The sequence below is a fragment of the Glandiceps talaboti genome, chromosome 9 (genome assembly GCF_964340395.1).
Source record: "Glandiceps talaboti chromosome 9, keGlaTala1.1, whole genome shotgun sequence".
In the NCBI taxonomy this organism is placed as follows: Eukaryota; Metazoa; Hemichordata; class Enteropneusta; family Spengelidae; genus Glandiceps; species Glandiceps talaboti.
This window is the reverse complement of record NC_135557.1, coordinates 18357665-18381620: the sequence shown is the minus strand read 5'-3', so window position 1 is coordinate 18381620 and position 23956 is coordinate 18357665. Positions and strand designations below refer to the sequence as shown.

Here is a 23956-nt window from a genome sequence, read left to right as displayed (position 1 = left end):
TGCACTGTTGATTAATTAGAGTAAATAAAATAAATTTGAATCAAAATGCCAACAGTTTCACTGTGTTACAATTTGTTGAGGTGTTGTTGTTGTTGTTGTTGTTGTTGTTGATGTTATTGTTGTGTAATAGGATCAAGGTATATCAGGGTGAAATGCAAAGATTCTCATTCAATGTTTGACGATATTATTACAGTTGTTGTTGTTGTTGTTGTTGTTGTTGTTGGTGGTGGTGGTGGTGGTGGTGGTGGTGGTGTTTTTTGTTGTTTCGAATCAGACCTGCCAAACTAAACACATTCTCGCTAGCCAGAGCATGTATTATTTTTTTCAACTAATGCAGCGGCAAATTATACTTTGGTTTCACCTATTCAGTAATTTCGTATTTCGGATATGACTCTAAATTATTCGTTAGTAATGACATCATGGCGATCAAACCAATCAACGACCTCCTCATGAAGAGTGGGATAATATCAAAACATTAATAGCAGAAACGTGCTGATCGACAACAAAACTCCTCGGAGCGCATATTTCCAGAGATTGTGGTCCGCTTGATGATATCAACACCAAGTGTGGTCAATGTGACGTCACAGTCTAATTTAAAAACGCCAGAACAAAATTTTTAGGATCTAAATATGTTACAGAACAAATCTAAAACTGAATGTTATTCTTGGAAGAAAAGTAACACTCACCAGCACAAGACTAAGCTTCTCTGCGATGGTTCCTAAAATTTTGGAAATTCAGAGAAACTAGATATGATTAGCGAATGATTCCAGTCTTACTATTTGATTTAATTATTTCAACATTTGACTCACGTCACTATATTACCCCTGATTGTGTTAGGACCATAAAAGCCCAGTATTCATCAGGAGTGGTATGTATAATGGAAATATTTTGGCAGTTGAAGTCAACTTTTTAATAAACACTTAAGTTCATTAATTTTCTACAGTCATCATGATGTCGACTAGCCGGTGTTATAATTATAATACCCCTCGATGTTAATGATGGTCACGTGAAACATCTGGTAATCACTACCCGTTAAAACATAGAATCTCGATAATAAGATTTATGAAACTTTTCAAAGTATTTCTGACAATATCATTTTATTTATCTACCATAAGGGAAGATTACAGTTTAGGGATGAGTCTGTCTCAGTGTGTGTGTGTGTGTGTGTGTGTGTGTGTGTTTGTGTGTGTGTGTGTTTGTGTTTGTCTCTGTGTCTCTGTGTCTGTCTGCCTGTGTCATCGTTTTTACAATCAAATTAAAATTGTTACACATCTTATGATAAGAGGAAAACTTGTTAGATTTCAGGCATTATCCATTCAATTCTAGTTAAATATAGCCATGTTTTCCAACCATGTTGGTGTAAAGCTAGTCTCGCTGCCAGACTCGTGACTATCGTCCCTAATCTGTTTATGTATGCCGAGCGGCCCAGCCGCGAGAAGAGAGGGACTAGTCCCTCTCTTCTCGCGGCTGGGACTAGTCCCTCTCTTCTCGCGGCTGGGACTAGTCCCTCTCTTCTCGCGGCTGGGACTAGTCCCTCTCTTCTCGCGGCTGGGACTAGTCCCTCTCTTCTCGCGGCTGGGCCGCTCGGCATACATAAACAGATTAGGGACGATAGTCACGAGTCTGGCAGCGAGACTAGTGTAAAGCCAACCAGAGCAACAAGGTTAGAATTATGCAATGTTAAGCTTTGTTCTCATCATCTTCTCTCGTATGTGAGCAGATGATGTATAAATGTGGCGAGTATGAGACGAAGTTCCACCTTTGACTTAATTTACCCCCCCCCCACCCCCGTGATCTCTCCCCTAGGGCTGTAGACAGCCAAAAGTGGTACTGCATCTCGTTTTACTCCTTGACAGAGATCATGTGGTGGTAAGGTAGGTCACAGGTAGGATAATGGTTTGGTAAAGGTGGGTAAATTGGACTTTTCCTGAAGTGCTTGAGATTTTGAATTCACTCTCGCTGAATTGATAAATTATCATCAAATCTAACAATGAATGCTATTTCCGGAAGAAAAGTAAAACTCACCAACACAACACGTCCCTTCGATTGCGCCCCACACGGTGATTCAGAGAAAACAGGTATCTGGTTTACTGGTTTTTAACGGATGATTGCCAGTCTTCGTATCAAATTGAATTGTTTCAATATTTGACTCCCATTAATATTTTGGTTCATTGCAGCAGACGACGCTATGAAATAAGCTGACGTCAATTTTTTGGGACGATCTCAACAGACAACACAGTCTAGATTTGTAAGTTGGAAATAATGTTTTGAAATGAAGGAAATTAATCAACTTATACTGATTAATGCAGACGACGTATATGCTTCGATGTGTTTAGTTACTTGGCACATTCTTATACTGTAGAAGAAATACGTAAAAAAATACTTACCGTTAAGTATTAAAGACTGCACTTCGAAGTTGCCGCGAAAATGGCGCCTGTTGTGTAACCACGGACGCGTCGCTAGCGCTAAGGGACCGGTCAGTTTCTCCAGCCGGGGGGGGCGGTGGATTCTTAAATCGGGCCGACAAAAAGTTACTGACCCCCCCCCCATGTGTAAAACCAAAAACAGGCTGACCCCCCCCCTATCACTTAATTCTAAAACATGATCACCCCCCCCCCCATATAATATTCACATGACAGGTATTTTTTGATCGTGACTCAGTGTGGACTGCTTGACTGTCTTGCATCTACTTTATAAGATATCGGATTAGCACTATCATAATTATAATTATTGACTACACGGGGTAAATATATTCAAAAAGGAGTTTAATAGCATCTTGACAGTGAAAGGTATGGGAAAGCTTGAGCAGGGAATATGTATATCTCTTATGCTTATGGGGGTCCAAGGGGGGTCTCCCCCTAGAAGCCCTGGAGGTTTTTTACTCTGAAAAGTCAATTTTGAGACAATTCAGGCCCTTTCAGACAATAAATTCCAAGCTTTACAAGACAGTACCAACATGTAAAAAGCAACTACGTAGGGGAGATTTGGAGTTTAAGGCAATTTTAGACTACCTTGGCAAACATTTCACATCTTTAAAAGCCAATATCATCTCAAATTAGAATTGGGTGAAATATTTAAGAAACGTTTAATACCATTATGACAGTAAAAATGTTGTTAGTGCATCTGATTGCTGGTTGAATGCTTGAGTGACCTCTGGGATGAGGGAGTCCTTGGGGTTTCCCCCTGGCAGATCTGCAGTTTTTTGCTTCTATTAAGGCAATGTTTAAGTTATTCATAGCCTTTGAGGTAATATTTCCAAGCTTCGAATAGCTAACGTAAATGTAAGACTTAGTTTTAAATGAGTTTCCCATGTCACATAAAAATGGCCCGTAACATTAGTATAGGGGCATTAATATTTCATGTATAGTAAAGTCACCGGTATGTTAGAGAACTTTATGTGGTCATACCTAGTGTATAATAGAAACTGGAATCTGACGAGATGTGATAGTGTCAACTTGATGATAACATGTAGTGTTCAAAATAGAAAGTGTATTAATCCCTTCTGACAAGTTCATACTGACGAGTAATTTTTGTAACATCCATGCCTAAAACCTGAGGTGTTTATGACACAATTGAAGCTTGCAAGTTGTAACAAACATCGTGAGCCTATGCTACGTGAAGCTGTGATAATTTCATTTATTGCACATGAGCAATGAACAAAGAACGACTTCCAAGGCCATGCATGTCATGGGTCATGAAACGCATTACCATTACGGAGTCGGTCGACATTTCCCCGATGATACAACTGATTTAAAACTAAAACCTGGTCAAAAAATGTTGGGTTTTTTAGGAATGCGATATGCCTTTTACATTAGACATAATTTTGAAAATTATAGAAATATTCTGAGCTATTAAAGTGCAGCAAAATGTACTACGCGACGGCATTAATTTCGAGCCCTGTCCCTCAAACCTCAACGACTTCAGCCATGAAAGACACATGCTGCTCCGACATAACAAAGGGAGTGGGAGTGGGGTGGTTTAGACGCCATGAGGAACGTTTGACGTTCGTTCGAACCTTACAATCTTGCTGTGTCAGGGGTCGGTCGGAATCAAAAATAGTTTGTTTTTTCTGATGTCGGAGCTGCAAATTAGGGTCGGTCGGGAGATGACAAACTGAAAAATAAATAGGGCCGCCCTCATCGCTTTGGCACAAATAACCATCCCCATGACCCCAGCTTTATTACCCATAATTCACTGTAAACATGGACGCTGCTTGAAAGTGTTTATTCGTGTACGTATATGTACAAAGCCTATATCAGCAGTTACGTGTAAGTCGCGTTGTATACATCCTAAAAGCCAGAGGCCGAGGTAAAGGCCAGCCCCGCTCTACAGCTACATCGTGTAAAGCCGGTTTGTCTCTGTATTATATCATCGTAAGTATTTCTCTTTTCATGTAAACGTAAGTCCGTCCGTTGTGTTTTACTTATGCTTGCATGCCCAGCCCATCTCTCCACTATTTCTGTACTAAAAGTTACAGCTTGGAGTTCTTGACACATCTTCAACACCGGTCAAAGCTATGTCTGTGTCGAGACTTGACCTGTCAGTCTTACAGCTTATGCATACCATCTTATTATCTGATAACGCTATTTTCGTATTTGTAAACATTATGTTGTAGAGCGAATATATGTATTATTGCCATTGGTTACAGGTAAATACGTTAGTGACATCACTGCTGATATGGGTATGACGCACAGCGTCACATGTTGAGTGGTCTATGAAAGTTCAGTTTATTTTTTTTCGCATTTGTTTGGTTATCAGTTTATAAAATCACATTTCAATGATTTCGATTGAAAAAAATCGGTACCCTCCGTTACCTACCGACCGCTACCTTCGCTACCCTATTTCAGTGCTTTTGCTGAAGAAATAAAATACGCTACCCTCCATTACATAAAAAGTGCGGTATTGTTGGATTGCCACAATAGCTTCTACCCGGGGAAATGACCGCTTCCATAATGGTAATGCGTTTCATGACCCATGACATGCATGACCTTGGAAGACGTTCTTTGTTCAATCACACATTCACATGCATATTTTCAAGACCAATCTTTAAATTTTGATCTCAGATAAACAGCCGTTATTGGCTATTTACCAAAATATCTTGATTCGACCTTGATTTGAGCTAAATAGCGGCTATTGGCTATTTATTGGATTGCCAAAATAGCTTCATCTCCAAAATAGCTTGATTCAAGATAAATTACGACTGTTGGCTATTTCTTTGGTTGCCAAAATAGCTTGATCTCAAGGTAAATAGCAGCTCACTGGGGATTTATTGAACTGCCACAATAGCTAGATCTCAGATAAATAACGGCTTTTGGCTATTCAGCGTAATAATATTGGCCATAAAGAGCCAGGTAATAGCTTGCTATCAGCTATTGTAATAATGGGAATATGGTATGATTATCTCCCTACATGTAGGTAGCTACTCAAGCTAGTAAGAGCCATTGATAGCCACTTTTAGCCATTAATAGCCACTATTAGCCATTGATAGCTGGCTACCAACTAACAACCCCCAGCACTCTTCAGGACATGGCTATTCAGCTATTCAAGCTATTAGCCATTAATAGCCGATATCAGTCATTAATAGCAGGCTAATAGCTAGCAACCACCTATTCAATATTGGCCATTAATAGCCGATATTAGCCATTAATAACAGGCTAATAGCTAGCCACCACCTATTCAATATTGGCCATAAATAGCCAGGTAATAGCTTGTTAGCAGCTATTGTCAAAGTGGGAATATGGCATAAATATCTCCCTAGGCAGCTATTCAAGTTAATAGCCATTACTAGCCGACTACCAGCTAACAACCCCCAACAGTCTTCAGGGCCTGGCTATTATGATATTCAAGCTATTAGCCATTAATAGCTGCTATTAGCCATCAATAGCAGGCTAATAGCCAGCTACCAGCTAACAACCCCCAGCACTGTCCGACACATGGCTATTCAGCTATTCAAGCTATTAGCCATTAATAGCCACTATTAGCCATTAATAGCCAGCTAATAGCTGGCTACCAGCTACAGATCCCATTACTTTCTGACTGTTCTTAGATGCTAATAGCCATTTCTAGCCATTCAAAACACATCTCCCATTTCACCATGTGCCACATAATCACACACTCCCATGTTTATTTTCACACAGACCTTTACATTTCATGCTCATTGTGTATCACATGATCACACATTCACATGCATATTTTCAAGACCGATCTTTAAATTTCATGTTTTATTTTTGAATAACAGGACGAGTGTCACAATGCAAATTTAAAGACTGCAACTTCCAAACAACATTTCTTCATAAACATCATATGGTCTGCGTGAATAGCTGTATAGCCAGCCCTGGAGAGAGCTCGGGGTTGATAGCTAATAGCCACCCTATGGAGAAAGCTGAGGGGTTGATAGCTGATTAGCTGGCTATTAATGGCTAATAGCGGCTATTATTGATTAATAGCTTGAATAGCTGCATGGCCAGCCAATGGAGAAAGCTGAGGGGTTGATAGCTAATAGTCAACTATTAGCTGGCTAAATAGCTGGCTATTAATGGCTTATAGCGTGAATAGCTGCATAGCCAGCCCATGGAGAAAGCTGAGGGGTTGATAGCTAATAGCCAGCTATTAGCTGGCTATTAATGGCTTATAGCGGCTATTAATGGCTAATAGCTTGAATAGCTGCATAGCCAGCCCATGGAGAAAGCTGAGGGGTTGATAGCTGATAGCCAGCTATTAGCTGGCTATTAATGGCTTATAGCGGCTATTAATGGCTAATAGCTTGAATAGCTGCATAGCCAGCCCATGGAGAAAGCTGAGAGGTTGATAGCTGATAGCCAGCTATTAGCTGGCTATTATTGGCTAATAGCGGCTATTAATGGCTAATAGCTTGAATAGCTGCATAGCCAGCCCATGGAGAAAGCTGAGGGGTTGATAGCCAATAGCCAGCTATTAGCTGGCTATTAATGGCTAATTGCGGCTATTATTGTTAGTACTAGTAGTAGCCTGAAAAGCTGCCCAGGAGGATATTTATACTGTATTCCTGGTTTACAATAGCTGATAGCAAGCTATTACCTGGCTACTAATAGCTAATAGTGGCTAAAAACTACTGATAGGAAATGAAAATATGAAAATAACCCGAATAGCCATCTCAAGCTATAATAGATCGATTCTTATTGCTAATGTAGCTATTAGCTACTTGGCTATTTAGAGGGCTATTATGCAACCCAGCAATACCGCACCTGTCTCCTCCATTACCTACCGCTACATCCAGCATGCTATTTGACTAGATTGTGAGTGAAATATTTATCTAGTACCTTCATTCGTAATGAAACCGTCGCTTATTAATGATAACTGCTCAAGGTGCCATATGGATAACAATTATTCAAGTACATAATACAGATGATATTTAAATGATACTCCATTTAATTCATGTATGGAGCACTAATATCTCAGGCTATGTTTTGGTAATTTGACAATCATTTTACTTGGCTACCTTCGCTACCATCTGCTACGTATTGAAAGCGAGAAAAAAAATCAATTCAACCCCAGATTAAGCTCTACAAAACAACATAGTATCTCTGCATGATATTAGTCGAATATCCTTGTACTGTGTGCCCACATCGACTATATACATAGGGCTAATAATCTGTTGATGTGTTATACGGAGCATCACAGTAACACATCATCAAATAGCCCTATGTAGTCGATGAGGGCCCACAGTACAACGATATTCTAGTACAATTATGCGGTAGACAACTAAAAGGGATGCTCGCAATTGTTTTCCATGAAAAAATCATACTGAAGATATTTTATGATGTGAGAGTCTATACTGGTGAGAGTCTAACTCTTCTACTACGTGACCTCAAAACGGTTACCAGCTATTTATAGTCTTAACAAACTGTATATTTTTTTCAAGGCTAGTAGTTGATTATTAACTTAAGTAACCTTTCTGTGTGTCCTTAGCCACAGACAAGTAAGAAGGCAGGTTGGTAATGGCTATTATTCGAGGTGTTAATCTGGGGATTAACAGCTCCATCCTTGCCTTGGGTACGCTACAAGTGTCTCTAGCACTTTCAATGTTACACTGAAAGCTACCGAAGTCCCTTTTCGGTACTATCGGTGTTTTGTTGTTTAAACACCACTGCATCATCGGTAAGGGTCAAAGGCCTGATAGCGTTATTTTCAACCGGAAGCCAAAAATTTCTGCGGAAACAGTGTGGAAATCGAGCGAGATTTAGCTGAGCTATTGCCTTGTAAAACTTTCTTGTTTGGGACGGTCAAAAGTATGAATATATAATGAACATATTTGATTTAATTTTTAAACCTGCAGAAATATGGAATTTGTTACACACTGTATGACAACTTCTGACGATAGGGCAAGTTGTGTTCTATGGGCTCTATAGTCAGTTACACTCTGGGATTTTCATCCTACCTACTGGGATTTTTGTCAGAAAAGTACTACATGTACTTTATTCAATAGTCATAACATTCTGACGCTTACATGAGGGTCTATGCATTCATCACCCATGTCAAAATGAACACACAAGCTGTTAAAGACAGAACTGCCCCATATAAAGAGGATTATGGCTAATCTATGCAAATGCGGGAAATTCAAACTGCTGTACAGAACACTAGCTTCTCGGTCTTGTTTTGAGCATTTTTTCTATGCTCTGAGAAACACACAGGTCATGTACAAATTGTTTGTGAATGTCATAGGATGGTAACTTGATACACAAATTAGTTGAAAATCAGTCTGTTTGTTTCATAGAATGAAAAAAAAAATTTCCAAATGAGACAAATTCCCATGCAAACAACTGCTTAGATTGTGTGTCATTCATGATTTTTCAAATATGTGGCATTTGCATGTGAAAAACCCAGATATAGGGAATGTTTATATTTGGTGATTACTTGCCAGTGAGTCATCACAAGTTCTCCACCTCCAAACATACAGTCAGTCATATGCAAAATAGGGTCCCAGGTGCCACCAGTTGCATGTTTAACGAATTTCTCGATTTACCGAAGCGGAGCTTCCATTGACCCCACAGCAGTACAATTGTGGCCATGATCAAAGTGAAACAGTAAAACGAAAAACATACAAATGCTTTGAAAATGATATTTTAACTAATAAAGAAGGCAAGCTAGCTTCACATCATAAAATATCTTCAGTATGATTGTAAGTTTTCATGGAAAACAATGCATTGTTATATTGTATATTTTGCATGGTACTGAGAGTCGATTGTTTTTATTTTGATTCATAACATACATGCACCCCTGCCGCAATCAATGTAAAAAAGACGCAACACTAACAGTTATGTTGCAACAGTGTTGTGTCTACTGTGACCTGGAAAATTACCTGCATCATGCCAAACACATGTTTATGTATATAGTGTCTGTCGACAACATGAGACGTTATGTGCTAACATGTCAATGATATTTGATCTGAGTTGGCTTCAAGTTCGCATGAGAGTTCAAATGCTGATATCACTAAGATAGCAAACTTTCCCATCAAAATATCGCGTACTATCATGTGGTTTGTTGATTTATGCGAGACTATATTGAATTTGGGCAGATTCACACGTTGGAAAGTTATTTCCATGACAATAGAGTAATGTTTACCCTAGGCTATAATTGAACAATGGGAGAAGGCTTGTTACCAATCTGTCTTTACTTGTCTGTGCCTTTGGTAATGATTTACACGTTTAGTAACATCAATGATTCAAAAGAACATGTCATTATTTATCATACTAAATTATGAAAGTGATGACGAACTCATTTCCACTCCTAATTAATGTTATTAAGATGAAAGTTAAAAAAAAAGAATTTTGTATTAAAACGGAACAGAATAGCAACAAATAAATAAAGAAAACCAATCAACAAACAAACAAACAAACAATGACTGCTTCTCTCCCAACAACATTCCTAGTTGTCAAACTATAAAACCATTCATCTTTCAGATAAACTGTAACATAGCGTTTGATTTACGTAAATCATCTCGCCCTGTAAATGATTGAAGAGAAGTATTTCTTACCATCATCAGAGTGACACATGTTCCAACTCAAACAGTGACACACTAATCTGTTTCATTTTTTTTCAGATCCACAGATTTACAGACTCACTTGTGATCTACAACATCCACCAATCACCATCAAAAAACTGTTGTCATGACAAAAACACGAAAACAAGCTTGCCACCAAAAAATCATCATCCTAATTTTCCTAGCTGCGGGTTATTTCCTTTTAGCGTATTTTTTTGATCTTCCCACAATTCCATATTTTGCAATTGCACGTACTCATCCCTGTGAAGTTGATGTGGAAGTGTTGAGTGATTCTACTGTACTTTTGTTTCCGTCACCTGACAAAGCTGACGTCATTAGACTGTCATTGGCCGACTATGAAGAACTCAAACGTGACCAGTACCCTACTGAAGAAAAGTACGCTGGAAACATTACCTTGCATGACCATCTTAGCTTCCTACCCAAAGAGACACCATGGATGAAAAAGGCCCTTATCGATCATAATTCAATGTTCAACCCACTTGAGGAAAAACCGCCAAAATTTAAGAAACGTCCTAGAGGAAAAGTAAAGGCATCTTTAAATGAAGTAGCGTGTAGACTGAAACAATCTGCACCAATTCAATTTGTACAACCAGACGAATCTCCGTTCCATGAACTTAGATATGGAAAGTACATTCCAAAGGAATCATATATTTCAAAAAGAACAGCCACGCTATACAAAACATGTGCTCTAGTAACGAGTTCAGGGGCTTTACGTGATTCGCGTTTAGGACAAGAGATAGGTAGGTATTTGTCTGATATGTCTGTCTGTCTGTCTGTTGGTCCGTCCAACTGTCGTAAGTACATCAATATATCCATCCATCCATCATTTAGCCATCCACCCATTTGTCATCCATCCATCCATCTAGCCATCTATCTACCTCCATATATATATGTGTGTGTGTGTGTGTGTGTGTATACTATATATATATAGTTACTCCGAGTTTCATGCTTAATGCGATCATCAGATGTCGTATATGTATGTGTATATATATATATATATGTATACAGTGCAGCTCACATAAAACATCACCCGAGTGCACGCATCACAAAAAACTATGCATTGATGCACTGTTGTTGTTGCATCATGCTTTAAAGATGCAAGCATAGTTCATGTACAATATCCCATTATGCTTGATCTGTACTGTATATATGTGTGTGTGTGTGTGTGTGTGTATTCAGATGTTGGGGCAAGATGCTTTAAGCTGTAATAATACTAGTTGAAAGAGCTAAAGTGATGACGTAATACACAAGTATCCTTTGCATAAGTCACCATGACAAGTAGCATTTCTACTGTTTCTTTGATAGATTCTCATGACGCAGTCCTTCGTTTCAATGTAGCACCAATTAAAGGTTTCGAGAATGATGTTGGTAGTAAGACAACCATACGTATAGCTAACAACCAAGTGATAAGATCTTACAGATTTAAGCTGCTGGAGGAATTAAAAGGTTCTGAAATTATATTGACGTGGAGAGAAGGGCCTTATAACGGGAACATGTATAAGGTATTATGAAAAAAACATTTAGTGATTTTATTATCTACCAATTAAATAACATACAAATGTACATACTATTGACTTGCTTTTTGAACCAATGTAATACTAAAGAAACATTTGTAATTAAGCCTGCACTAGCTGCAACTGGGACATTCTTTCATCAAGTAACTGAATATATATCCCAGAAAATTTGTCCTGTGCTTATAAAACGACACCGTATCTGTTGACTAGGGGTCAACATTATCTGTAGGTTGTTGAGTGACAAATTTAAACCAAGAGGAAAAGCTTGGTTTTGATTCTGTCGATATTTTAAAACTGCATGCACTGGCTTGCAACTGTTGTGTCATTTTAGACCAGACAACCACAATATGTCAACTGGAAATAGTTATACTTACACCTAGACATTGTACATATCAATCAGTGGTCAATCTTATCTGTAAATAGAGTGTAGTATATAAACAATGTTGAAATCATGACCGCAGTTGAGGGCGCTGAGTGGGTGCTGAGCCAAAAATGTATTTCATTTCATTAATTGTACCATATCATGTACATTTGTATACTGCTACACAACCCACAGGTGACTCGATACTATTCAGGGTGTACTATGATACGAGAAAGTTATTTTATAATTTAAAAAAAAAAGGTGTTCCAGTTGTCTTGGTGCCGCTTTAATAACTTTTATCGCCAGAAATTATAGGCTTACAAAATACTCTAAACTTATCTACAAATGTACAAAATATCAAAATGTACAAGTCACATTAGCCACAAGTAGATAATGTAGAGAATTAAAAACAAATTTCCACAAAAGATAGTTCTTAGCGACTAGTCGAGCTTGTGGCCCTAAAAGAAGAACTCAGTGTGATTATTCGATGAATTGTGACAGACTACACTAAGATCAAGAAAAATCAAGAATAAAAGAATGACAATCTCTATCGTTTTGGCATATTTTGAGCATCAAAGATCCATTGAGATATGGTCATTTCAATTGCCACTTGGTGAAAAATACATCTTTTTGTTCAAATTAACTCTTTCAACCTGGTAAGTTTATGGTATTATGATAAAAAAAATAATACATACATACCCACTACAAGTCTCTTTTCAATATTTCTATCCCCACTTTTAACTCTTTTACCTGTTATTTCTTGTCATTGATATGCCCTGTGTTTGTCTATCTTGCATTTGGATATGCTGTTTTATATATAACCCATAATACCAAAGTAACACGTTTTTCTGTCTGTACCACAATTGTTTATAGCATTCATATAAAGTGTATAAGTATACTTTTTCATTTGCAAATGGGCCACATAGAAAGGGCACATGCTAGGCTTGTAAATAAACCAATTGAAACAGTAAACTACTACATTGATATGAATGTTATGAAGGAGTGTAACATATAGAGAAAGTGCTTTAATTCAGTGTTATTCGTTGTATTTTTATATGAAAGAGTAACATTTTCGAATGTTCTGGTTTTTTTTTTTTAAATCTCCCCTTTGCTATCTTTACCCTAGTGGTACAAAGATGGTCAAAACTTCTTTTGCAGTTATGCTAGATGGCACTACAAGCATCCTGAGTCACCAGTGTATGTGATACGTCTGGAAACTTTGTGGAAAGTATGGGATATTATCCAAGAATTTAGTGTAGAAGAACTGAAACCATTTCCATCAACATCTGGATTTTTAGGTGAGAGACAAAGTTTAAAACAGGAGACATTATGTTAACAGTGACATTAATGTTGTCAATTCTGATTTGATTTGATGTATGTATGTATGTATGTATGTATGTATGTATGTATGTATGTATGTATGTATGTGTGTGTGTGTATGTATATATGGGATATGTATGTTTGTGTTTATGTATGTATGTATGTATGTATGTATGTATGTGTATGTATGTATGTATGCATGCATGCATGCATGTATGTATGTATGTATGGTGTGTGTATGTATGTATGTGTGTGTGTATTTTCATGTTTGAACCATCTATAAAGTAAAACTTAGTAATGAGTATGTTGCAATGTCATGATTTTCAAGACTAGAACTGTATTGTTGGTATTTTTTAACAGAAGATATCGCTAAATGAGCTTTAGAAGTTTACAGGTATTCATCATGTTCTTGTTATGACAGTGTGTGTGTAATATGACACTTTGAAGAGGCACATTGTATTTTAAACAAAAAAAGTATAAATTGAATAATGCATTTCAAAACCGTCTTTCCACCAGGTGTTCATCTATTATTGCATATCTGTGACGAGGTCGATGTATATGGTTATATCCCATCAAGTGACAAAGACAGATACTGCTATTATTACGAAGACTGTTGTTTTTTCTGTGGTTGGAATTTATTTCCCCAGCATCCATTTGCAACTGAAAGAAATTTAGTTTTAAAAATGAACACACGCAATATAGAAAGCTCTCGTGACAAGATAAAAGTAACATTGCAAGGATATTCTAAATTCAAATGCGAGGACAATTAAATGAGTATGTGTATCCAAGCGTATTATGATCAGACACAGGGTATACATTATCGTGTTAGTTTATTATAGCTCAGTATGTAAATGAGGAAAATGATAATGGAAAAGAGTATTTCAAAAGTTTAGAGTTGGCCAGTAACTGTTAATGTTTTGTATATTACAATCATTACATCATTATCTACGTTAAAGGACAACGGCATTCCAGAAAGTAAAGTTTATTTTATTTCATAAAGGTTGGTCTGGAGATTTCTTATCATATAGAGTACACTCGGTTGCCAAGCAACACCAAATTGAAACTACTTTTTCACATCTATTGTTCTTTGAGTGGATTAGATGAAAACTGAATATGCATGCATGACTACTTAGTTTGTAAGTGTTTGCTTTATTCAGATAAAGTCATGAATATACATTTTCCATCTAATACATATTCTTTGTCGTTAAGAAAAATGACTCCCACTGACATTTATCTATAAAACAGGTGTTTTATTGCTCATTTTGATCCGTAAATGTTGTAACAATCTACAAGTTGTCTCGCAAAGAGTTTCAAATGATACCACCCCTGTGGGTGAACTTAAGCAGAGCATAAACAAACTATCAAAGGACATCTAGTGTTTATTGACAACAGAGGGCGCTGTTTCGGTAGGCCACTAAACTTGTACCGTTATTGTTGCAACGACTATAGACTGCTAACTAGTACTTCTCAAAACATTGGGATACAAACTGGTCTGGGATTTCAGCTGTCTTGGGATTCTGTCCTCGTGAAAATACCAGAGCTAAGAGTACTGAGTGATTACCTTTCCATTACTAGTATCATTTCTGAAATATCTGCATATTTTACAGTTTCGAATTCTGTATTTTTGAAGTTTGTTTTTAATTACTGTCAGTTGTACACCATGTTGTGATTGCAATTCTTCTTAATATAATGCACTTCATAAGAAATAAAGATTAACATTAAGATTACCTTGTCTGTCTGTCGCCTATCTCTCTGTCTGTCTGTCTGTCTGTCTGTCTAACGTTAACTGTCTATTTCTCAGTCTGCCAGTGTGTTAAATGCACAACTGATTGTCTCTAACTACATGACTTACTGTCCATCACCATGTGTATCGGTCTGCCTGCCTGTCTGTCTGACTAACTGTCTGTTTGTCTGTCTGTCTGTCATTCCAAATGTTTTTTTTTTCAGTCTGCCTGTGTTACTTGCAAAACTGTTTGTCTGTCTGTCAGTCTGCCTGCTTGCCTCCTTGTCTGTCACTGTTATTCAGTCGGTTTGTCTCTCTATAACTCATATCTGCCCGCCTCTCTCTCAGTTTGTCCCTCTATCTCTATGTACCTTTCTGGCTCTAGATCTAGTATAGATCGATTCTATTTCAATCCCGGCTGTTTGGAGTTATTTTTGACTTGATAATTACTCGTATTATATAGTAACAGTAACTCAACTCTGTGTTGAGAAAGTACAAAAAAAGATAAGTTCTGTAACCTTTCTCTAGCTCTGTAACACCAAACAGGAAAGAGATATTAATTTTCTTAGTGCATCTTGGCAGTGATATCATATCATAAAACAAATATTTTAGTATAGTATTATGTTCGATATTTCGATAATTAATTATTACATTATCAGTTTATTAATATTCTGTCATTTAGTCTGATTGTTTTACAATGAAAACAACCTTGAGATTTTACTGCTCAGATAAATATTCAGATATCAAATATATGTATATATACATATGGTATCTGAAATGCTGTGTAACGGCTCATATGTATCTTCCTTGATACTGTTATATATATATGGCAGTGATATTGAAAACAATATTTAAAAAAAAATTAACTTCTTACTTTTAAAGACATTTGCTATGATATCTAAGATAATAAACTGTGCACTATTAAATATTTGCATTTATCTACAAGTTAAACCGTACCATATGGTCAGTGTATGTATGTATGCGTGTATGTATGTATGCGTGTACATGTATGTATGTATGTATGTATGTATGTATATATGTATATAAGTATGTATGTATGTATGTATGCGTGTACATGTATGTATGTATGTATGTATATATGTATATAAGTATGTATGTATGTATGCGAATATATCTTTGGTTACTCAATGAAAAAGAAACTGTCCAAGTTGCAGCTTGTGCAGGGTCAGTAAGACACCCTAAGTTATCAAAATTTAATAGCAACCCCGTCCATTATATAGATAGAGTCTTGAACATGACAGTATATTCAAAAATAAATGTAAATGCTATTCGTTAAACTTCCCTCATATTGATATAGGAGTCTTTTGTTTCCAGGTAGAATGCCAAGGTGTGTGAACTGTACATCCAACTTCAACTTTTTTATTTGTTTCTTTGACATCTGTTTCGACGTGGCTTCTTGCGTATGCATTGTTTCTTGTCTTTGGTTCTTGACCGGTCTTGCTTATTACCCCGGCAAGCACACCTCTTACCATTATCTATAAATAAAGTAAGCAAAACAATGTACGTTGCTTATACCAGTGTTGTATCGCTTACCCAGACTCTCGCCGCTGAGGGCATATCCCCCCCCCCCCCCCCGCCGAGCGAGAGTCTGGGAAAGACAATGTTAGTGATTGTTACAAGATGGTTGCTTGGTGGGTAGGCTGACTTCGACCCACAACATGACAATTAAATGTATAGTGAATCACATGGTAGCAACTCTTGCTAAGAGTATTTTGGTTAATCTCCTGATAAAGACAATCTTCAAAAAGTTTATACCATGATTTGTGTTAAGTATATATAGAACTGATGAAATTGAAAATGTTTGTCCAATCAGTGACTGTCCAAGATCTTGACAGCGCGGCGGCCAAGTTGCTCCTTACAATAGATGGCATACTCTCGCTCAGGGTTGAAGCCCTCAACGGCGAGAATCTGGGTAACCGAGACTAATTCCTTTGGTAAACCAAAAGCGCAATCTTTCTATGTTTCTGTTTACCACTACATTTAGGGAAATTTTCTTACTATTTTGGGGGATTTATGTTGGAACAACTAAAAACAATATCAAACTGTGGTCGCCGTATTAAAGTAGAACAAACAAATTCAATAGGAAATTTTGGAACAAAATATCTTCGACAACTTATGATATGGAAAGTAGCATCATGATTCATGAGTACTAGCGTTTGACCAGATCTCGGCAGATGATTACTTATATATGACATACATTACCAATATTTGACATTTGAACTAGAGAGACCGGTCCTAACCTTTGACTTGCTCTAGCCGACAGGATGCCAACATTTGACCTGCTCTAATTATATAGACGAGTACTAACCTTTCTGTTTGACCTGATCATAGACGAGTTCGAGTATTGAGTTCTTCACGTGTAGTTGTTTTCTCTCCTCCACAGCAGAACACGTGACAGTCAGTTTATAGAAGTCAGTGTTACTTGGTATGTCGAGTTATGACGTGACTCAGTCCGTTTCCAACGTCTTGTCTGGAATTTCGAATGATGTAATTCGGTTGTATGTCTTCCATACCGAAATCCCAGTGTAGGACTGTATCAGGTTTACTGTTAAAGGCTTCACAAATTATTGTTGGTCTTTCATCGTCATCGCTTCGTTGTTTTGGATATACTAGGAGTCCTTTACGGTCAGCTGAAATACGTTACAGCATATTAGGGGTAGACCATTTGATATCCTGGGGAGGGCTTGGAAGATTTCGGGGGGGGGGGGAAGATGCCAAATGCAGTTGCTTGAACAATCCGGATATGAGTGGGTGATGGAAAAAAAGATGGACCACTGCTGCTAGGGCAGGGAAATGATGCACAAGTTCTAGTGTACTGTTCAACCTGCTAGTGCATCTCCAACCAAGACACTTGTCAGTTCATGACAAACATTTTCAAACACATGTCAGGGACCAGTCAGTTTCGTTGGCCTGTGGTACATATATAATTTTATATTTGTTCTTGTCTCTGTTTCTTTCAGCCCCCCCCCCGGATATCAAATGGTCTACCCCTTAAAATAAGTGTGTGTGTGTGTGTGTGTGTGTATGCGCGCGCGCGTGCGTGCGTGTCTGGCGACAAAGCAGACACTGACCGAGAGACAGGTAGACAGACTGACAGACATACATACATACATACATACATACATACATACATACATACATACATACATACATACATACATGCATACACATACATACATACATACATACATACATACATACATACAGACAGACAGACACACATGAACGCACGCATGCACGCACACATACATACATACATACATATTAAATATACACTCAGTATACACACAGACACACACACACACTGGTACATAACAAAACAGACAAATAAACTGAAACAGAGGAAACATATACCCGTAACAAACGACAGTCAAACATGACATCAAGTGAACTCGATATAGAACCGAACATAACTGTATTTCAATATTTACTCAACATCTCAGTTAGTCGTTCTGCTTATGAACATGTACACTGTATGTAGTAAAGTGTGTACCATTTGTTGCCATGGACACCGAATTAGTCACCTCAGTTGCGTTCCAACATGTAAATGTGCATTCCTTATCAATGTCCGAATATCGGTATCGACAAAAAGAAAACTGTGATGATGCATTTATGATATCAAGTTATCATAGGTTACCTGCATCAAGTTCCCGTTTTGTTGTCTGCCATCATTGTACCAGACATCACACATACACAAATACTTTGGATTTTGACGTTTTATATTTCACTAGTCTAGTAAGATTAAGTACAAACAGAAAATGTATCAACAGAAATGGGAATTTTACGTGACATGCTAGCATTATGTTGATTTTTTCTGTGTTTTTCCCTTTCTACGTCTGCCTGATAGGTTTTGAGGAAATTCAAGGATAGCAAAACAAAGGATGGAGTGGAGCCTAACTTGTTTCCGGCATTGACAGTATAATGATGTTGAACAGGCTGTACATGTACTTTAGACACAGTCATGAACTTGGCTGTATTATGTCAACAATGTTATTCCATCCCATTTGGAAAATGACGCACATCAAACACTGCACTGCTTTCATAGATGTTTTTATTTCTAACAATAGCGGAAATGCAAGCTAACACAGCCAACGTATTTTTTTTATTATCTGGCATGATCTTTTTGATGATGCAGTTTACAAATACAAAAACAAATACTCAGGAGGACACTCGTCAAGACATAATTTCAGTCATATCGTTAATAGAATCAAATCTGTACCATGCTATTTCTTTTTGATGTCATTGCCAGTCGTCAACACGTACACTTTAGTCTTCAAAGCTGTGCTGTACACGAGCGTTTTGTCATTTTCTATGTACACACCAAATTATATAAATTTCGAAGCTTGCATTTTAATACCAACGTATCTTGGTGATTGCAATATCACTGACCTTTACAGAGACAAACAATTTACATTATTTGCTATGGTAACAATCACATGAGGGTTATGGCAACAGATTGATTAAATATACATTCTTTGAGGCAAAGAAACCTACATTCTCAAAAGAGTGGTTGTTACATTTGTCAAATATGCACAATAACAATTTTTTTTCTCTAATTGCAGCAGGTTGCTATGTTGCTATATATGTGCAATTATTGAAATAAAGTGTTTGGGACTGAGTTTGAAAATTAAACTTACACTATTTGGTTGTACTAGAAACCACTCTAAAAGGTTATCCCTGTAATTAATGTTCTGAATTCAGTTTCTTAACAGACGAAAAGTTGGAAATACTCGCTAACGTATTTACAATAACAATGACCATTATTAAAAGGCTTCGCTGTCAACATCAATATGATTGCTGTTTATTTTTGACGTATTTTTCATTATAATGAACGTTTCAAGCTCTGAATATGGACATCTATCAAGTGTAACACTAAGAACTAGAACTTAAAATATACAGACCTGTAGGACAGGAGTTTTTCGAAGAATGGAAGGTATATAAATTTATCATCTCATACTTAATGAGCAAAGTCTCAAATACTAGTTGTTAGTGTGTTTAGTTTAAATTGGGCAAGATGACATTTCTAATTTTTATTAAGTTTCTTTATTAAATAGAATCCACTTGGATACATCAGCTTGCACTCTAAGAATTTCCAATACTTCGATTAAAACCTTACAATTTATTATAATCTTAGAGCAGCAGCTGTGGACAATGAATCCATGCCTGTGATATAAATACACATGAAACTATATATATAGGGTTAGATATTCAAATTCTTGCATCAGAGACCGATCAAAGATCATACAGCCATATCAAGGGTAAGTGTATTTTTATTGTATGGTTAGATGTTCGCACTGTAAACATGATCTTGTGTTGGTGTTAGCTCATGGTATATTGTGGCATGGCATGATCATTTGTGTAAACGTTCGATTTTGTTTCCAAGTTAATATGAATGGTTTTTTTTAAAGAAAAAGAAAATTGAACTTGCTTCGTGTGGGTGTGGTATGGATTGATGTTTTATGTAAAAGGACACTATATTATTAAATACGAGATGAGGTATCGCATATCACAAAACATATATATAGTTTTCAATTAGTAATCGGAATTAAATATCTAAAAGTATGCTGTAGTGTAATTTTTTCCATTACCCTCGAGCGCCATCTATTGTTAGGATATGGAAGCAGTATGTATATACATATATAAATTCTTCTTTTTTTAAAAAAACACTAATGGGTGTACTTCGACTAACATTGTGTTAGTTTTATCCAAGGTCCTAATTGTCTACGCATAGTAGAAATCCTGCGGGAATTCTTTCAAAATAACATCTGGCGAAATGTGTCAAGAACGACATTTGTCCCAGTACCTCGCCCCGGGCTAAGGCCCGATGACAAATGCTTCCGATGTCAACTTCTCCCTGACAAGTGTTGCCATGCGAACATTCGTTTTGGGACTTTGTAAATCGATGTAGGCCGTGCATAATGTAATCTAATGATCCAGTTAATAATACATATTGTTCACAAGGACTACAAAGTATGCTTTGTGATGATTCACCCTATACCCAATATGCTGTAAGGGGTAAGGGGAAGTCACCTGCGCGGTAACAAGCAAATACCTGTACTACCAGTATGTAGAAAACAAGGTCCCATCCAATGGAGGTCGTGAGCCACAAATTGTTCCATATTATCCATGAAACAGTCACAGCTACAACATGAATTATATTTACAAAGTATCCATACACCCAGGTGTCGGTAAAGCTATCTCGGACAGAAAATGTATTCTTTTTGTGTGTGAAAATGAAGGTCAAACAGTTCTTGAAGATGAATTTAATGTTTTGTTATTTTGTCCAATCTACCAATCTCTTAGAAAGAGCAAATTATTTTATGCAGTACCCTGAAACGAGAAAAAGCAATAACCTTATTTTCGACCAGAAATGAACTTACACTTTTTCGTCTATTTTTGTATTGAAAGCATTTTTACTCAGAGAGAAGACGCTAAATAAATATCTTTGTAATTTCTATTTCATTTGTCATTATATTCCAAAGGTTATTCTGTTATTTATCCTCTTTTTTGTCGAATGATGGATGGTGGGTTAGGGTTAGGGTTAGGGTGGGAGTAGGAGACGGCGGTGGCCCAATTGTTATGAAATAAATCAAATTAAACAGGGCGACAGTGTAATGATTATGTGCGCATTTGAACATTTGAGCACACATTTAACATAATATTATCCAACTTATGCTGAGATTAAAAATGCTATCGCATGCACTTAGCCATTTAATATAAACAGACAAATGTAATCGGAATATGTACCCTTACACTTTAATTCCATTATTTGATATTTAACCTTTAATATTTACAGGTATATGTATATCTAGGATTTGTCACTAACTACTAACCATGAAGACCACCGCCGTTATCGCCATTCTGGTATGCCTTGTATTGTGCACAATCAACTCAGTCACTGGCAACCCAAAAGAGTACGCTAACGGTCCTGCTGGTGTAAGTATACCTTTAATAATATGATTCTCCTTAGTTCCAATAATTAACGAAGAGTTACATGGTAGTATACATGTACTATTGGATAGTATTGCCGTTTTTCATCGTTCTGCTATGGAAACGTCACGTGATTTAAGAGGACATTTTGACTGTGAGTCGAAGATGTATTTACCGACAAAATGGAGAAAACAATCAACATTTATTATAGTTATCTATCTATCTATCTATCTATCTATCTATCTATCTATCTATCTATCTATCTATCTATCTATCTATCTATCTATCTATCTATCTATCTATCTATCTATCTAATACCAGCTAATCTCCTTACGGATATCACAGTTATACCTCCCAAACATAATGCTTAAGGAACAGGGAACAACAATTGCAACACTCACCATTTCACCTCCTACTGCGATCACAGCAAAGCAAATGAGGTATATTTTCATTTTTCCATAATCACAAAATGTAAAATAAGGTAGCATTTCATTAACCTAGATAAAACAATGTGGAAATCATTTTGTTTGTGACTTGGAATTACCAACAATCACAAAGTTCAGATATTTGAAAAAGAGGATTCAAAAATGACACAATAATATATCAATCAATGTATTTGGATCTTAATTCAGTTACAAATACAGGATATTAGACGTCGAACGCGTAAACGTAAGACAGTGTTTGATTGGTTGATGTCATTACACGACCTCATTAAATAACTCAAACTTTAAACCAAGTCAATTTTTTAAGATATACGACGAAATACACGTGTTAATATAACACACCTATTTACTGTTTAATATAGTAAAAATACACAATTTTCTACAATCGTTTAGTCCAACAGCTTTAACATAAACGTTCTTGTTTTGGTTCGAGTGTGTTTGGTATAAGTAACCCATATGATAACAATAGCCCTGTTGCCGGTTCCAGGATGCATTGCGCGTCTCTCCATAAAATGCTATGTATTCTGTACGTACGCGCGGAGGGGTTTGCACATGCTACTCAGGGTGATGGTTGTCACGTGACGGTAACCTGAGTTCACCCGTAAAATACCATGCCACTCTGTCGTCGATGGCGTTCAGTCTTTGTTCAATGAAATCACCCATAATTAAAGAGGTCAACATGTCTTACCATCATTTCCTGATGAAAATATTATTTGAAATGTAATAAAGACAAAACAGACTAAATCTTACAACACTCGCGCAATGCATTCTGGAACCGGAAAATCGACTATTGTATGACTGGCCACCCATCATGTAAAACTACTCATTGCCGTATGCACCATATAGTCATGGTTGTATTTGCATCCCATAACATTGTATACCTCGTTATTTGTTCTCCCCTAGTGTGACACGGGTTTAGGCTTCTGTGGCAAACGTACAGTCGATAATGTGGACACATCTCTGGAAGTTAAAGACAACGGTGACATTGCGGAGAAGTAATATTGACATGCGGGCTATTTATTGAATTGTATACGTGTTATTTTGAAAAATGTATACAGGGACTCTTTAAACATATCATTGATATAAAATTGTGTTGTCCTTTAATTGTAGTGATGTATACAGTTGTCATTTTGATTTAATAGTTTGAATAAATGCATTTGACTCAAAATAAAAAGAATTTAGTATGTCAGTGTTCTTGGTGTTTATGTATTTGTTGTTGTTGTTGTTGTAGTTGTTGTTGTTGTTGTTGTTGTTGTTGTTGTTGTTGTTGTGAAATACCAAAAATTATCAGGATCGAAATACAAAAAAAAATGTTTATTATTGACGATGTCATTGTCGTCTTCGTCATCTTCGTCGTTACTGTAGTTGTTGCTATTGTTTTTATTATTTTTATTATTGTCAACATTGTTGTCTTCACTGTTTAGTTTTTTCACTTTCAGTTGTTGTTGTTGTTGTTGTTGTTGTTGTTGTTGTTGTTGTTAATGTATTGTCAATGTGTTAAGCTTACATTGTCAAAATAATCGTGGTAAAAGATTTCTGATATGTAGATGACTTCTATTTACATCTGTAGACATTTCTAGCACTATATCAACACTATTCAATACA

At 36.8% G+C, this 23956-nt stretch overlaps 1 protein-coding gene and 1 long non-coding RNA gene across 2 annotated transcripts; both read left to right on the top strand.

Annotated features, from left to right (window-relative positions):
* Positions 1-4216: 4216 nt before the first annotated feature.
* On the top strand, positions 4217-15770 carry LOC144440160 (beta-galactoside alpha-2,6-sialyltransferase 1-like). The gene is made up of 5 exons (XM_078129440.1): positions 4217-4373; positions 10079-10779; positions 11345-11541; positions 13041-13212; positions 13751-15770. Exons 2-5 carry the CDS (start codon positions 10146-10148, stop codon positions 14002-14004), a joined length of 1257 nt encoding a protein of 418 aa, XP_077985566.1. The 5' UTR covers positions 4217-4373; positions 10079-10145; the 3' UTR covers positions 14005-15770.
* Positions 15771-20198: 4428 nt separating this feature from the next.
* On the top strand, positions 20199-23414 carry LOC144439665 (uncharacterized). The gene is made up of 3 exons (XR_013481131.1): positions 20199-20236; positions 21775-21914; positions 23255-23414. It is a non-coding gene; the product is annotated as an uncharacterized LOC144439665 (long non-coding RNA).
* The last annotated feature ends 542 nt before the right edge of the window (positions 23415-23956 follow it).

What these genes read in the sequence shown, in the direction of transcription:
- LOC144440160 (XM_078129440.1), top strand. Translation starts at nt 10,146, where the DNA reads ATGACAAAAACACGAAAACAAGCTTGCCACCAAAAAATCATCATCCTA. An exon ending in GCGTTTAGGACAAGAGATAG is followed by an intron (nt 10,780 to 11,344) that starts GTAGGTATTTGT and finishes TTTCTTTGATAG; the next exon opens with ATTCTCATGACGCAGTCCTT. An exon ending in ATCAACATCTGGATTTTTAG is followed by an intron (nt 13,213 to 13,750) that starts GTGAGAGACAAA and finishes TCTTTCCACCAG; the next exon opens with GTGTTCATCTATTATTGCAT.